The 15815-nt window shown below is 42.4% G+C and overlaps 1 protein-coding gene across 1 annotated transcript in view; it reads left to right on the top strand.

Annotated features, from left to right (window-relative positions):
* Positions 1-15815, top strand: part of Vwa3b (von Willebrand factor A domain containing 3B) — a 187079-nt gene that overhangs the window by 104811 nt on the left and 66453 nt on the right. The window contains exons 13-16 of the mRNA XM_026379299.2: positions 5730-5828; positions 8253-8435; positions 10835-10962; positions 13725-13876. Of these exons, the coding sequence (XP_026235084.2) occupies positions 5730-5828; positions 8253-8435; positions 10835-10962; positions 13725-13876 (562 nt within the window). The remainder of the gene's footprint in view (positions 1-5729; positions 5829-8252; positions 8436-10834; positions 10963-13724; positions 13877-15815) is intronic.

Genomic DNA, 15815 nt, shown 5'->3' with positions numbered 1-15815 from the left:
GTAGAATTGGTGTTATTTTTTTCTCTTTAATTGTTAGGTTGAAATTACTAATGAAACCATTTGGGCCTTGATTTCTTTTTGTTGGAAGGTTTTAAAGTATGAATTCACTTTCCTTAATAATATGGGACTATCAAGATTATCTGAACATTTTTGAGTTAGTTTTGGTCATTTGCTTCTAGAAGGAAGTGATCCATTTGTTTGAAGCTGTTGATTTTAAGGGGATGAAATTATTTATAATATTTCCTATCATTCCTCTCATTTTTGTGGGATTTACAGTGATGTTCCTTTGTTCACCTGTCATATTGGTTATTTTTGTCTACTTGTTTTCCTTTTCAATTTTATTGATTTTCATTGATTTCTTTGCTTATTTTTTGTTTCCTTCCTCCTGCTTGCTTTGAGTTAATTTTACTCTTCTTTTTTGGGGGTTATTGAGTGAGGAGCACAGATTGTTATTTTGAGATATTTCCTTTTTTCTAAAGTAAGCTTTTAGTGTCATCAACTTTATCTTAGCTGCATCCCATAAATTTAAATGTTTTACTTAATTTTCATTCAACTCTTATTTAATTTTAATTTTATCAGTAATTTCTTTTCTTGAACAATGAATTATTTAAAGCATGTTCTTTTATTTCCAAGTGTTGGAAGATTTTCATATTGTCTTTCTGTTATTAACTTGTGTTTCAATTCCATGATGGTTGAGGACATGCTCAATATGACCTCAGTTCTTTTAAAATTGTTAATTGTTGTTCTGTGACTCAAGATTTGTTTATGTAAATGTTTGATATTTGTTTGAAAATACTGTGTATTCTACTATTGGGTGGAAAGTTCTATAAATGTTAATTAGATCTGGTTTGTGGATCCTGTCATTTAGTTCTTCTACACTGTTGCAAAGTGTTTAGTTGTTCTGTCAACTATGGCTATTGAAGAACCTAACCATAATTCTTGATTTATCCATTTTTCTTTTTCATTTCCATCAGATTTTGCTTCATGTATTTTGGAGCTCCATTGTTTGATGCATACATATTTAGGATTCTTGGTGTATTGAGCCCTTTATCTTTATGTAATGTCCCTTTTTGTCCTTAATAATTTTCTTTGCCTTCTTTAAAGTGTATTTTGTATGCTATTAAGGTAGTTACTCCTGCTTTTTAAAAATAAATCTTCACACAATGTGTTTTTTCCTTCCTTTTGCTTTCAACCTGTCTATGTTGTTTTGCTTGAAGTGAGTTTCTTGTAGACAGCATATGGTTGCACTCTTCAATGTCTGTCATGTAATTGGTACATTCACAGCATTTGCATATCATCATTGATATTTAAAGCTTAATTCTCCCATTTAGTTATTGTTTTATGTGTGTTTCCTGCTTCTCATTTCTTTTTAATTTGACTTCCTATGAGTTATTTGACCATTTTTTAATATTCTATTTTGACTTATTTATATTATTTTTAGTACTTCGCTTTGCATCATTAATGATTGTTCTAGGGATTTTCCTTGTAATGGTTGTCCTGAGTAGTTTGTAACTACTGGTTTAAGTGCACAAACCTTACTTCCATTTAGGTCCCCTTACTCTCACTATTTAAAAAATGTAATTAAAGTCTTTCCTTCATAAATATTACATACCATATTAGATGGTGCTAAACTTTTGTTTCAGTCATGAAACATGATTTAAAAAACTCATGAAGTTAAGAATTGTCTATTAGGTTTACTTCTTTTTTTCTTCAAATATCTATTTTTTAGTTTTAGGTGGACACAATATCTTTATTTTATTTCTACATGGTGCTGAGGATCAAACCCAGTGCTTCATGCATGCTAGGCAAACACTCTACCACTGAGCCACAACCCTAGCCCCTAGGTTTACTTCTATGTTTACCCATTCCATTGTTGTTCTTTCTTTTTCTGAAAGTCTAATCTCTCTTCTCTAAATGTTTTCTTTCTATTTGAAGAGCTTCCATTAGCCATTCTTTAAGGACAGGTCTTCCAGAAATAGATTCTCATAGTTCTCAACCTGGGAAGATATTTACACCAGCTATATCATGATTTATAGTTAGCAGTTCATTTATTTCAGCCCTTGAAACACAATGTGTTTCAGATAAGAGTTGACTGTCATTGGATATTGATATTCTTTCATAGATGCTACAGGTACTATTTTCCTTTGGCTGTTTTAAGAGTTTTCTCCTTTTTAGTTTTCAGAAATTTAAATACAACATGTACTGGTGTGGGTTTCTTTTCTTTTTTTCCTCTTTGGAGTTTTTCTTAACTTCTTGAATTGTGTTTTTTGTATCTTTCACCAAATTTTGTGATTTTTTAAAGTCATTACTTCTTAGATGATTTTCAAATTTTTCATTCTTTCAATTCTTTTTTTTGAAACTCTCACAGTAGAAAGATTGTCTTCTTTATTAACTCACAGATCTCCAAGGCTCTTCTGCCTCATCAGTAGATAGTTTTCTCATTCAAAAGCAGTATCTCTGGTTCTTGGTATGATGAGTGATTTTTTAAAAATTGTATCCTGGACAATTTGATAATTATGTCAGGAAACTAATCCCACTTAAATCTTCTCATTTAGCAGGCATTCACTGTTTAGATTTAGCATGTTTGTTCTGGTTTCAATCTGCAAGTTTCATTCCATTGACAATTTGGTTTTTGGAGCCATTTTGTACTCTGAAATCCCATTTGCTGCTGTCTGCAGGGGTGCCAGGCACTTGGGCTGTCTACTGTTTCTGGGTGACCTCCAGGGGTGCAGGGCAGAAGTTGCTGCCTGAGTCTTCTTATGACAGGGGTAAAGATGCAGGGAAAGCAAGTCCCTCACCTGGCATGTGCTCTCTGGGAGTTATCTCTTTTTTAAAAATTTTTTTAGTTGTAATTGGTACAATATTTTTATTTATTTATTTATTTTTATGTGGTGCTGAGGATCGAACCCAGTCCCTCACGCATGGAAGGCAAGTGCTCTACCACTGAGCTACAGTCCCAGCCCCTCTGTCACCACCACTGTCACTATTGCCACCACCACTGTCACTATTCTGGCCTCAGAGGAGCTTTGCAAATAAAATTACTTGCCAAATCCTGAGCAAAATAGGTGTCTGGAACCCCCATCATCTCTTCTACCTAGCTTACTGATCTTTTTTTAAAAAATATATATATATATTTATTTAATTATTAGTTGTAGTTGGACACAATATCTTTATGTATTTATTTATTTTTATGTGGTGCTGAGGGTGGAACCCAGAGCCTCGCCCGTGCTAGGTAAGCGCTCTGCCGCTGAGCCCCAGCCCCGGCCACTGCTGATGATCTTCCCTGCCATCTCCACCCTGAGAAGCCTTTAGCTGCCCACTCAGAGCAAGGTGCATCCTGTGCTGGGCATGGGCCGTGACAGCTTTTGCCCAGTATTTGCTGGTGGTTTTCTAGGCCTCCTGTACTGCCTGCCAACCCCCCTCAAGATACAAAGTTTGGTCTGGCTTCGTAAGTTACGTCCCCTACCTAGCAAAATGCCTGGCAGGTGGGACTTCAGTGCTTACTGAATATCCTCAGAAAGGAAGTCAAATCAGATGCAGGTGACCGAGGTGAGAGCAGCTGGGTGGGTCAGGGTGCAGAGGGACCCATTGGTGTCTGATCTGTGGCCTGTGGTGAGGCTTGGGAGACACCTTGGGCGGAGGCTTGGATGCATGTTTGGCCATCAGTTTTGGTTCTCTTCCTACCCTGATTCTCCGTATGGGAGGCAGAGCCTGTTCACTTGTGGAAGTTGGGGGTCCTGGCCTCCCATCAGCTGGAGAGAGCGTTGTATGAACCAGGCCCCACCAGGCAGAAAAGCCTCATGGGCTCTGAGTTGCAAGTCAGCGATTCCAGATGGTGCCAGCAGGGACTCCGTGGCAGTGATGGCAGGTGCAGTCGGATGTAGCTCCTTGGGTGACAGGGACAGCAGGCTGCTGGTCCAGCTCAGAGCCAGCATCTCCAAAGTTGACGAGGCAAGGCGTAGCATCTGGTGCTTGGCAGCAGAGCTGCAGCGGGGTCCCAACAGGCAGGTCTGTGGCAGGATCAGAGGCCTTGCTCCCAGTGTGAGGTCCTAAACCACGTTCTCCTGCCAGTTGGGTAAGGCTGTGAGCCATCCCATGTCCTTCCCATAAATTCCTTTCTTCTTGGGTCAACCACAATTAGTTTTCTTGCTTATAATTAAAGCTGGACTGATACCCTGGGCCTGAGAGGAGTGGACAGGCTTAAGGAAACAGTTAGAAACCTCCAAGTCCTGTATTTCTTACTAATAGTCTCTTAGTATTATTTTTGCATATTAAGTAGAGTGCATTCCAGCTGGGCGCCGAGGTACATGCCTGTCATCCCAGTGGCTCGGGAGGTGGAGGCAGGAGGATCACGAGTTCAAAGCCAGCCTCAGCAGTGGCGAGCCACTAAGCAACTCAGTGAGATCCCATCTCTAAACAAAATCCAAAATAGGGCTGGGGATATGGCTCTGTGGTTAAGTAACCCTGGGTTCAATCTCCAGTATAATAATAATAAAAAAAAGGAAAGTGCATTCCAGTGAATTTAAATTTGTCTGAAAGTCCCATCTTTTTCTATATTGATGAAGCATTCAAAAGATTTTCTAATTTATAATTGTTTAATATAAGTTAAATATCATTCATCTCTCTTAACATATACCATGTGTATAATTTTACCTTTTTTATATGAAGAGTTGTGGATGGTGTTATGATTGATATAATGTGTAGGAGAGAGAATAAGCCATAACTTATTCCCTTTGATTCTGATTCTGACTGGAACAATCATCCCTTAATAGCCCTGGAGGATTGGCTCTAGAATCCCCCAGGATACCAAAATCTGCAGATGCAATCGTATTTGCTTTTGCACATATCCACCTGTGTGCTTTAAATAACCTTTAGATTATTTATAACACCTACTACAATGTAAATGCTACATAAATAGTTGTTCAACTGTATTGTTTAGGAAATAATTAGAAGAAAAAAGTCTGTACATGTTCAGCACAGATGCAAATTTTTCCTCAAAGATTTCCAATCCATAGTTGGTTGACTCCATGCGTATAGAATCCATAGATTTGTGCCAACTGTATTTGTATGTCTATGATATATAAAACAGCATTTAGTCCCCCACTCAATACCACGCACTTTTGTAAGACCTAATGTGCACGTGAACTTCTGTAGTCGCTAGAACCTATTAGATATATCCCTGTGCTATTGTCAGATTGCTAATGATATCGTGCTCGTGTTTGCCAAACGTTGGGTATCGTGAGTAAATCTGGGTTTGAAATAAACACAGTCCCTACCAGGGTGCATCTGGGCTGTGTGTTTAAGCTCTTTTGACAGCTGGATGAGATGTAACTGAGTTAGCGTCCCACGAAGAAACCCAAAGATAAAATTGCATTAAGATTTCTGTCATCAAGGCAGGAAACCCACAGTCCTGGCTGCTAACAGTTCTTGTACTGCCTAGAAAGAGACTTTGGTGACACACCCAGGGATCTGATGTCTTGAAATCATTTTACTTAAATTATTATTATTATTAATTTTTTTAGTTGTAGGAGGACACAATACCTTTATTTTATTTATTTTTATGCGGTGCTGCGGATATAACCCGGTGCCTCAAGTGCTGTGGATATAACCTGGTGCTAGGCAAGTGCTCTGCCACTGAGCTACAGCCCCAGCCCTAATGATTATTTTTGGAAGCAGAAAATAAATACCACTCTTTTATGAGATCTCTGGGTACCTCTTTTTCCCCACAGGTTGGAAGCTCCACGAACACCCTGGATGCCCTACGGATTGCTTTTGCTGATCAAGAAACACAAGTGATCTACCTTCTGACGGACGGCAGACCTGATCAGGTTCTTATTTTCACTGAAAGTGAATGCTGAGGATGGGTTTGGGGGACCTTTTGGATGACTTTAAAGAAGTGGTTGAGAGGTGTCCCTTGGCTTAGGGACCCAGAACTGAGGTGAGAAGCCGCACTGGGGAATTCCTTTGTCTGCCTCAGCTTTGAGGAGCCCTGTGACACACACACCTACGGTCCTGGAGACCAACCCGGGGAGGGGAGGCATCCGCCTTCTGTTGGAGTCTGGTTTACACTTTACTACAAATTAAGAGTGAGGAGAGTCTCCCCCCAACACACACACGCACACACACACACACACACCTTTGAGGACTCAATCTAAACATGTCACTGCACAACATCCTTGGCTTTGCCCCTAATTTTAGCACAGTCCTCATTTAAACAAAGCATGCCTTTCCAGTGAAATGTTCTTTGTTTTGTTTAGCCCGACTGGGAAATATTTGAAAGGTTCTGGAGAAGCCTGTTCAGCTTCTCTTGAGCTTTGTGAATGAAAAACGAGGGTTTCGGCCCTTAAATAAACACAGGGATTTCCAGGCCAGCCCAATGCAGATTACCCACTGGAGTGAATTACTATCACCTGGTTTCCTTCCTCGACAGATGTTTACATAGGCAGACTGCTAGGCAAAGATCCGAGAATATCCTGTGTCGGCTGGTTCATGGAGTAAAGCAGTTGGAATTTCCCCCCCTCAGCACTGGCTGTATGGCAGAGAGGCAGCATGTAAAGGGACATTTTATTTTGAGTGGTTTTCCCATCAACTTCGCTGTGTTTTCGGTTGGGAAGCAGATTCTTGCCTCTCTCTGACGTTCCCCGTGGGATACCAAGGTTAGAGGCTACGCAGGTGGACCATAGCTCATCCTGCCTGAGGGGCATCTGTCCTTAGGGGGACAAGCTGGACGTGCCTAGACAGTTAACTCTGATACAGTCCAGGGAGCCGGGCTGCCCGCCCGAGGCCAAGGCCCCGAGAAGGATGAGAGCCGTAGGAGATGGAGGGACCAGGGCAGGGCCCACCGGGGAGACCACACTGCAGCTGAGTCTGGGAAGAGGAGAAGGAATGTTCTGAGCAGAGGAGATGAATGGTGACCTGAGCAGGAAGGACAGAGGTGTGGACCCGGGGTGGAGGCTGGGTCAGAGAAACCTGCTGAGGCAGGGCTGAGGTGAGAAAGTCGGGTTGGGGAGGCGTGAAGGTTCCTGAGTGCCCTGCTAAAAGGGTGGGCATTTCTTGGGGAGAACCTGCAAGAGGACCGCACGGCCCCATCCATCCAGGCTTTAGAAGCATGCCCAGTAGTGCCAGGGAAAGGCTGGCTCTGCTCTGCCTCCTGCCTGCACCTTGGCAAGGGCTAGGAACGCCCAGCGGTGGGCAGCAGCAGCAGGAACGGGGAGGTGGGGACCCTCTCCTGAGATCAGATGGCAGCCACAAGACATGTGACTGGTTTAGGAGCAGGAATGGAGTGAGGAGAAGGTGGGAGCAGGGCAGAAAGGCATCGAGGCAACCAATTTCTGGCTTCCCCCATTATGTGATTAAGGATTGACCTTTAAATTTCAGGGAGCACGAGGTTTGCACGTGCTGGTGTTCTGCGCGTGGAGTGCTGGGAGATTGAGTTCTGGAAACACGAGGCTGGATCTGATTTGGGAAAGACGTTGGCTAGGCGTTCTGATTGAAGAGTCATCAAGACAGGGCGTCTTCTTCTTTTTAATAAACTTATTTTCTCAATGTCTGCATTAGATGAGACTTAGAAAATATGGATAAGCATAAAAGAAGTCGATTACAATCACTCATGATTGAATTCTGTGTTCTGCTTTGTTTTCATCTAATGTTCAAAACACGCCTTCCAAGTCACGAGGAATTCTTCAGAGGCCTCCTTCTCGAAGACTGTATCACATTCTGTTTTATGGGCTTAAGGATCCATTTTGTTATTCAGTTTTTGAATAGTCATACATTCACGTGGCCCAAATCACAAAGGTACAAAGGGCATTTGGGGAAAGTTCTCCCCCTCACCCCACACGCCAGCTAGGGGGCAACTGAAGCCACCAGTTATGTCATGCAGGCAGAGATGTATCGACATAGAGATTCTGTCTTCAAACAAAACAGACGTTAGCGTCTTCTCCACGCGATTCTGCATCTTCACAGGGACCCCGAGCTTAGGAGCACCTCAAGTCGAGCGACTTGGCTAGGCAAATCTTTCTCTGTGCTTCTTCTTCCCATTGACGTGCGAGACCCGGGAAGACCAGGGCCCCGCCGGGTTGGTCTTCATGCTCTCACTGTCTGGCAGTGTCCCTTCATTGAACTGAAATGACACATTTACAAAAAGCCCCTTATCCCTATGTGAGGAATCACTGTCTCGGTATTTTTCTATGGCAAATAGCAAGGGTTCTCCCACATCTTTGTCTTCCTTTCTCTCCCTCTCTTTTCTGTTTCAGCCACCTGAGACGGTGATAGAACGCGTCAAAGTTTTCCAGAAAATTCCTATTTACACCATTTCCTTCAATTACAATGACAAGATGGCGAATGAATTTTTGCAAGAGCTTGCTTCTTTGACAGGAGGAGAGTTTCATTCTTATAAATTTGGTGGCAAGGATCCCATTCCTCAGGAGGCTCTTCAGGTAAGAGCTTGATGGGCTAAGCACAGTGTTCATTTATTTTAACACGACCAGTGGAGGTGTAGGGGCAGTCAGTACCTTAGTAAAAAAACAGTAACCACAGAGAAAACCAAGTCAAGCAAACAAACTGGTTAACAAGTATACCAGCATTTCTCAGAAGTGGCCCAAGGGCTGAATGTGGTGGTGCAGGCCTGTCATCCCAACGGCTCAGGAGGCTGAGGCAGGAGGATCATAATTTCATGGCCAGCCTCAGCCTCTGAGTGGGTCTCTAAGAAACTTAATGAGACCCTGTCTCAAAAAGTGGGGGCGGTGGGGCACTGTGCCTTACATGGCTTAAAGTACTGTGGAAACCCATGGGCAGAATATCCTGGCCACCAGGATTCCAGAGTGCGTCCCTTGGAGTCTCAGTGTGGCTTCTAAGAAGTGATTCCCAGCTTCCCATATGCTCTGGTTAAGTCTTCCCATGGAGAGTGGAGGAAGAGCCATTGATTCAAAGTCCTTCCAGACACTGGGTGTCCATTCTGCAACCAGCTCTCCCAGTTAGTCTGGCGCTGGGGCTGGGGATGAAGATCAGTGGTAAAATGTCCCTGGGTTCAGTCCCCAAGGACCACCTGAACCGGGGCACAAACTCCATCAGGCTGTGGGCACAGAGGCCCGGGAATCTTAGGGTAATGTGTTTTCTTCTAAACTTTTTGTTATGGAAAGTTTCAAAAGTCTCAAAGTGCAAGGACCCCAAGGAGACCATCACTCAAATTTAACAACCATCAACATTTTGTCAAACTTTAGGAATTTGCATTACATGCAAGGGTCCCCGGGGCTCATGTGTGAGGTCTGTTAACCATTGCTATCTACCCATATCTGTGATACTTTCAAAAATTTCCAACGTAGGGTAGTTGTCTCCTGACTTCTCAGACTATGTGACCATGTGACCATCTGAAAAAGCAAAAAGTTCTCAGGGGTTATTAGGGGAAGCTAAGTACGATTCTATTTGCCAATCCTCCAATCTTGGCCAGAGGGTATGTACTTTAAGAATGCCCTTCTAGTAGCTCAGTGGTAGAGCGCCTGCCTGGCATGTGTGAGGCACTGGGTTCGATTTTCAGCACTGCATATAGATATGATAAAGGTCCATCAATAACTAAAAAAAAGTTTTTAAAAAGAATGCTCTTCTCTATAGGAGTGTGCTTCTTGAATTATTGTATGCCCTGGGGTGAAAGGTGGGCTGCAGACTGGGAGAAGGTCTCTGCAAATGACATATTGAACAAAGAGTGTGAAGAGCTCTCAGCACTCAACAGTAAGAAGCAAAACATCCCATCAGAAAATAGGCAAACCACGTGCACACACTTCATAGAGGAGGATCATGGTGTCAGATAAGCTCATGAAAGGGGTTCAGAATCACTAGCCTTGGAGGACTGCAAACTGGACCACCATGAGACACCCCTGCACACCCTTCAGAATGGCAAAAAATCAAAAACTGTGAGAAAACCGAGTGCTGGGAAGGGTGAGGAGAAACTAGAAGGTCAACACACTGCTGGTGGGGTCGGATACTGTCACACCCATGCAGGATGCTAAATGAGAATGGCTGACTCTACCTTGCATCTTCAAGGATGTGGAGGAAATGGGACTCTCACGCGTTACTGATGGGAACATAAACGGAACAACCATATTGGGATACTTTGATAGTTTCTTTAGAAGTTTGACATCAGCATCTGTACGATCCAACAATTCTACTTCTAGTTCCCACCGTGAGAAATGGAAGCAGATGTCCATACACAGGCTGGCACACGAAAATTTAGAGTTTTATTGACAGTAGCCCAATCCTGGAAATAGCTCACCTGTGCATCAGCAGGCAAATGGATAAAAGTTGATACTTAGTGTACCATGGAATCATCCTCAGCAACAAAATGAATGTGCTCTTGATCCATGCTGCAGCATGGGCGAACCTCAAAATGATTATCCAAGTGAAGGAAGCCACACAAGAAAAGAGCATTTGCAGCACGATTCCATTTATATAGAATTCTAGAAAACTGAAATTAACATATCATAGCACAATATCCATGAGAAGTTTCTCAAGAATTGGGAAGAGGGGTTGTAGGAAGGAGGGCAGATTTGTCATGGAGTAGGAGAGAATTTGGTGGGGGTGGCAGATACATTCCTTCTCTTGATCATAATAATGATCTCAGGGGTGTGAATGTTGAAACTTTAAGCCGTGCACTTCATATGTGTCCAGTTCATTATGTGTGCAATACCTGTCCATAAGTGGGTTAGAAATGGATAAGATAGTATAAGAATCCGTGGAAGTCTCCGGATTCTTCTTTTCCCGATGCAGTCCATTTTCTGCTGGAGATGTTTGAGATGGGAACTCTGATGCAACCTCACGATGTCCTCACCTCTCATTGCAACAGAATGAAGATGTGATTCTTTTGGTTCAGGAGATGGAGCAGGGCTACAGTGACCTGGAGAAGGTGCAAAGCCTTTATTCCAAGTCCTTGATCATGGACTGGTGGTACCACGGAGAGAAGGAAGAAAGCAAGTGAGTTCACGGGACCGCCCGCTGACCCCTGCCTGGGGGGTCCTCGCAGACACTATCCTCGCTCTCCTTGCCTTCCCTCTCTAAAATGCTTCAGGAGATTTATTTTAGTGTAAGAATCACATAGTATAGATGAGTTAGGATTTTTTTTTTTTTTTTTTTTTTTTAGCAGAGATAATAATTTAATAGCAATCCATGGTCTTGAGAAAGCCACTTTCACGCTCTACCAAATGTGGACAGGTCCCCTAACCCAAGCATTGTCAGGACTGAAAGGTGCTGTATAACGAAGGAGCTTTAACTTGGAGATAAGGAGGCCCCGGCCTGGGCTTCCCTCAGAGGGCTCTTGGCGAGGGCCTAACTTGTCCATCACTGCGGGCCTCATTTCCTCATTGCTCTTTCTTTCTTTCTTTCTTTCTTTCTTTCTTTCTTTCTTTCTTTCTTTCTTTCTTTCTTTCTTTCTTTCTTTCTTTCTTTTTCTTCATTTGCTTTGACACAGGGTCTCGCTAAATTGCTGGGGCTGCCCTGAAGTTGGGATTCTCCTGCCTCAGCCTACTGAGTAGCTGGGATGACGGCGTGCACCACCGTGCCTGGCCTTAGGTTCCCCATCTTTGACTTGGAGGCTCGAGTGGGAGGGTTTTGTTTTCCAGCCTATAGTATAATACATTTCTAATTCTTAGTTAAACCCCAAACCAAAAATATTCCCAGGCTGGGGATGTGGCTCAAGCGGTAGCGCGCTCACCTGTCATGCGTGGGGCGCTGGGTTCGATCCTCAATACCACATAAAAATAAAGATATATTCCCAACTCTCAGGAAATGTGTCAGAAACTCATTAAGATGATTCAAGGGTCTGTGACCAGACATTCCAGGGTCACAGCCTACCCTACCAAGAGGGTATCTTTTTATTTAAGAGCAAAGCAGAAAGAAACTGAAGAAAAAAATAAATCAGAATTTCTTGTTCATCAAAATCGACTGTCTTCCTGTTAGCAAATGAGCATTTTACTGTATTATGTTTCAAGTATTTAGGAAAACATAGGTACATCTTCTAAACTCAGCAAATTTAGACAAAAAAAAAAAAAAAAAAACAAGACTCAAACAAATGAGCTGCTCTTAAATGGACATTCCCTTCTGTGTTATTTCAGGCCTGTACCTTAAATCCATTCTTACCCTTTTTAATCAAATTTGAGATCTCAGGATACAAAGAGCAGCTATTTCTTAGAAAGTTGACTTAGTCAGTTGGCTACGTCTGCTATTTGAGTGGTGGATGAAGTCCTTTTTATTTTTATTTATTTTTTTGTCTGTTTATTTTAGTTTTATTTTTAAGGGCTGGCGGGAGCAGGTCCTGGAGTTGGACAGAGAAACATTTTAATATTCCCCTAGTACATGATGGGTGACCTTGGGCAAGTCACAGAATTTTTCTGGGCCTGAGTTCCCTCCCCAGGGTGGGTTAAATAAGAGTGTGTCCAGCACATGATAAAACAGTCTTGCTTAACCTGATGGGAAGTGCTAGCCATAGCCCTTCATCCTGCAGATACCAGGCTTCTGAACTTCCTTCTAACTTAACATTAGGAAAAGTTATTTCGCCCTCTTATCTGTGGTCAATTCCCAGCTACCTTTTTCTGGTTTTTCCAGAAGAAGAAAATATTTAACACCCCCAAAGGCTTTTTCAAACATCTATTGAGAACAGGTTGTACACAGGGGACCTGGGACGCACATGAAGGTGCGCTTGATCTTTCTGCCAGGGCACGCACCCTGTGGGGACCATCACACAAAGGATTCCAGGATATGGGGTGGGTGCTTTGTGGGGGCATTTGGTGGGGTGTGAGGCGGGCTGGTGAAGGAGAAGGAGCACACTTTAAAGTGGTAAAGTGGGAGAATGTTCTGGAAACCTTCCTGTCTGTGGCTGGTGTGTTCTGAGCTTCAGAGAAAGAAATGTGTCAGAAAATAGTCAAGCATTTCTGGATCTTTCTTGGCTCCAGATCTTCCCCAGAATGGATGGCCGCCATCTCTTCCTCGGATGGGGGGGGTCCAAGGTGGGAGTTTGCCTTCTCTGGCTTTTGTAAGAGCTTGCTGGTCGACCTGACCCTGTGATGAGAGAAATGGGTTTCTGTAAATCAGACATGCAAATACCAGGTGGTCCCTCTGTTAGCCCCTGTATCAGCCCTACCTCGTTGGTCCTCCCACCCTGGTGCCAATCCATTAAGGAGTACCTGGTTTTGAGAAAAAGGAAAAAGAAGGTTGATTGCTTTGCTCTGAAAGAAGAAACACAGGGGACTCTTGTCCCAAACTCTGTGATTCTGCCCATTCACAGGAACAGGAGTCTTTTATCGAGGTGATTCAGAGAAAATGAGATGAGGGAGGAGAGGTCAGGAAGGAGGAGGTTAGGGAAAAGAAGATTGGGAAAAAGGGAAAAAAATGTGCATTTTAAAGCCACAAGGGATAGAGTCAAAGCATCAAGTGAACCCCTGTTGAGGGTGCACAGGTGAAATTTCCTGAGGAACAGACAAGGAGAGTGAAGGAGTTTCAAGAAGACTGTGCAAGTTCTACGGGGTCGCCCAGTGAGGGACAGACCTGTGGGGGGGCCACATGTCCCACTGCAGGGGCAGGGGGTAGATGGCTATTTTTAATTCCAATAATGGAGAGCCCCTTTCTTTAAATTTGCAATACTCAACATGCAGTACTCAAATTTCCTTCTTGATGGAAATTTTCTTTTTATTTATTTTTTTTCTTTTTCTTTCGTCGTCTGTGTTTTATCTAAATACAAACAGGCATCAAAAGGAAATCTCTTCTATGGTTGCAACCCCAGAAAAATGTGCTAAAACTCAATCTGATGTTGAATCAACGCAAATCTCACCCTTCAATATATTGAAAGTACCCCGGGACCTCTCAAGTCAGCAGAAGAGGAAAGGCCTCCATGCAGGTATCAGTGAACACAATGGCTTCTTTCTCTTTGCTGGTTTCCCTTCAATACGAGAAAACAGACTAGAACCCAACACACGGAGAATTTCTTTCCCAGCCCTAACCTGTGGGGTTTTATCGTTTTGGTGGTATTGGTGATTGAGCCCCCGACCTTGTACTTTTCCACTGAGCTAGCCTCAGCCTTCTCAGCCCTCATGGGGTTTTGCAATTATAATTCTGATTGAGATGATTATATATTTTCATGATCCCCTAGAACTACCCTCAACCCTGCTTCTGCCAACGGTAATATCTTTCAAAATAATAAGCCAGGATCCTGACTTTGACATGATTCACAAATCATAGGTTGTCCCAGTCTTATTTCTATTTATCTGGGGTGTGTGCAACCATCTGTGTTTAAGAAGAATTTCATCACCAGAGGAATCCTTCCTATTGCCCTTTTATAACCATATCACCTGCCTTGTGTATCCTTTCTTAAATTGGCAACCAGTAGGTCTCTATCTCTAAAATGTTGGCATTTTAAAAATATCGTGGTATGACCTTTTGGGACCGGCTTTTGTCACTCAGTACTTCCTTGGAAACTCACCCAAGTTTCCGCCTGTGTCAGTGGTTCATTTTTCTTCATTGCTGAGTAGTATTCTGAGAAATGGATGTACGTACCACAGTTGAAGTGTCTTCAGCATTTATCTGTTGAAGAACATCCAAGCCATTTTCAACTTCTGGCTGTTACCAATAAAGCAGTTTCTGAACATTCATTACAAGTTTTATGTAACATACGTGTTGGTATTTGGAATAAAATGTCCAAGGGTGTGATTTGCCAGATCACGTGGTAATCAAATGTTTCATTGTTAAGGATATTGCCAAACTGTTTTCCAGATTGACTGTACCGTTGGGCACAATGAATGAGTGGCCCAGTCACTCCATACCTTCATCGGCACGAGCTGTCACTATTTTCTATCTTAGCCCTTCTGATAGTGGCTGCATCCCCCTAATTGCAAATGATGTTGAGCCTCTCTTCCTGGGCTTATTTGCTCTCTGTGGATCATCATTAGTGTGTGCCTGTGTTTTGCCCATTTTCTAAATGAGTAGTTTGTCTTTCCTGCTGATTAGAAGAGGTCTTCATATCGTCTAGAGACAGGATATGTCATTGGCATATATTTTTTCGCTATCTGTATCTTGTCTTTTCATCCCCTTAACAAGGTCTTTTGCCAAGCAAAAACTTTTAATTTCGATGAGTCCAGTTTATCAGTTTTTCCATTCACAGATCCTACTTTTGGGGTCAAATCTAAAAACCAATGTTAATTCTTGAAGATTTTAGTTTATGTGGTTTTTTTCCTCCAGAAATGTTATAGTTTTATGTTTTACCTATAAGTCCATGATTCATTTGAGTTTTAGGCCAAATTTCTTTTTCTTTTTGGCCTATAGTTATTGCTTTAGAAGTATTTACTGAAAAGGCTGTACTTCAATTAATTCATCTGAACCTTTGACAAAAACCTTTGGGTATGTTTGTGTGAGTTAAATCTATTTTCTGTATTCTATTCAATTGATCCAGTGTCTGTTTCTCTGCCAATACCACATGGTCTTGATTCCATGTGTTTACATAGTAAATTTTAAAACCAGGTCCAGTGATGCTTTCAACCTAATCCTTCAAAATCATTGTAGCTTTTCTAGGACCTGATATGTATGTGTAAATTTCAGAACATGTTTGTCTATGTTTATAAAAAAATATCTTCCTGGGATGTCTTCTGAGTAGCATTAAACCTACAGATCCATTTGGGGAGAACCGTCATCTATAATGCCAGTTGCTCCAGCCCATGAACATGGTATGTCTCTTCCATTAGTCTTTTTTGATGTCTTGCAGTAGCATGTTGTAACTTTCAGCATGTAGGTTATGTAAAAAAATGCAGGTGATTTTTTTTTTTTTTTGGTGCTGGGGAGTGAAC

This window comes from Urocitellus parryii, chromosome 12 (assembly GCF_045843805.1).
Source record: "Urocitellus parryii isolate mUroPar1 chromosome 12, mUroPar1.hap1, whole genome shotgun sequence".
Classification (NCBI taxonomy): domain Eukaryota; kingdom Metazoa; phylum Chordata; class Mammalia; order Rodentia; family Sciuridae; genus Urocitellus; species Urocitellus parryii.
This window is presented reverse-complemented; position numbering and strand designations above follow the sequence as displayed.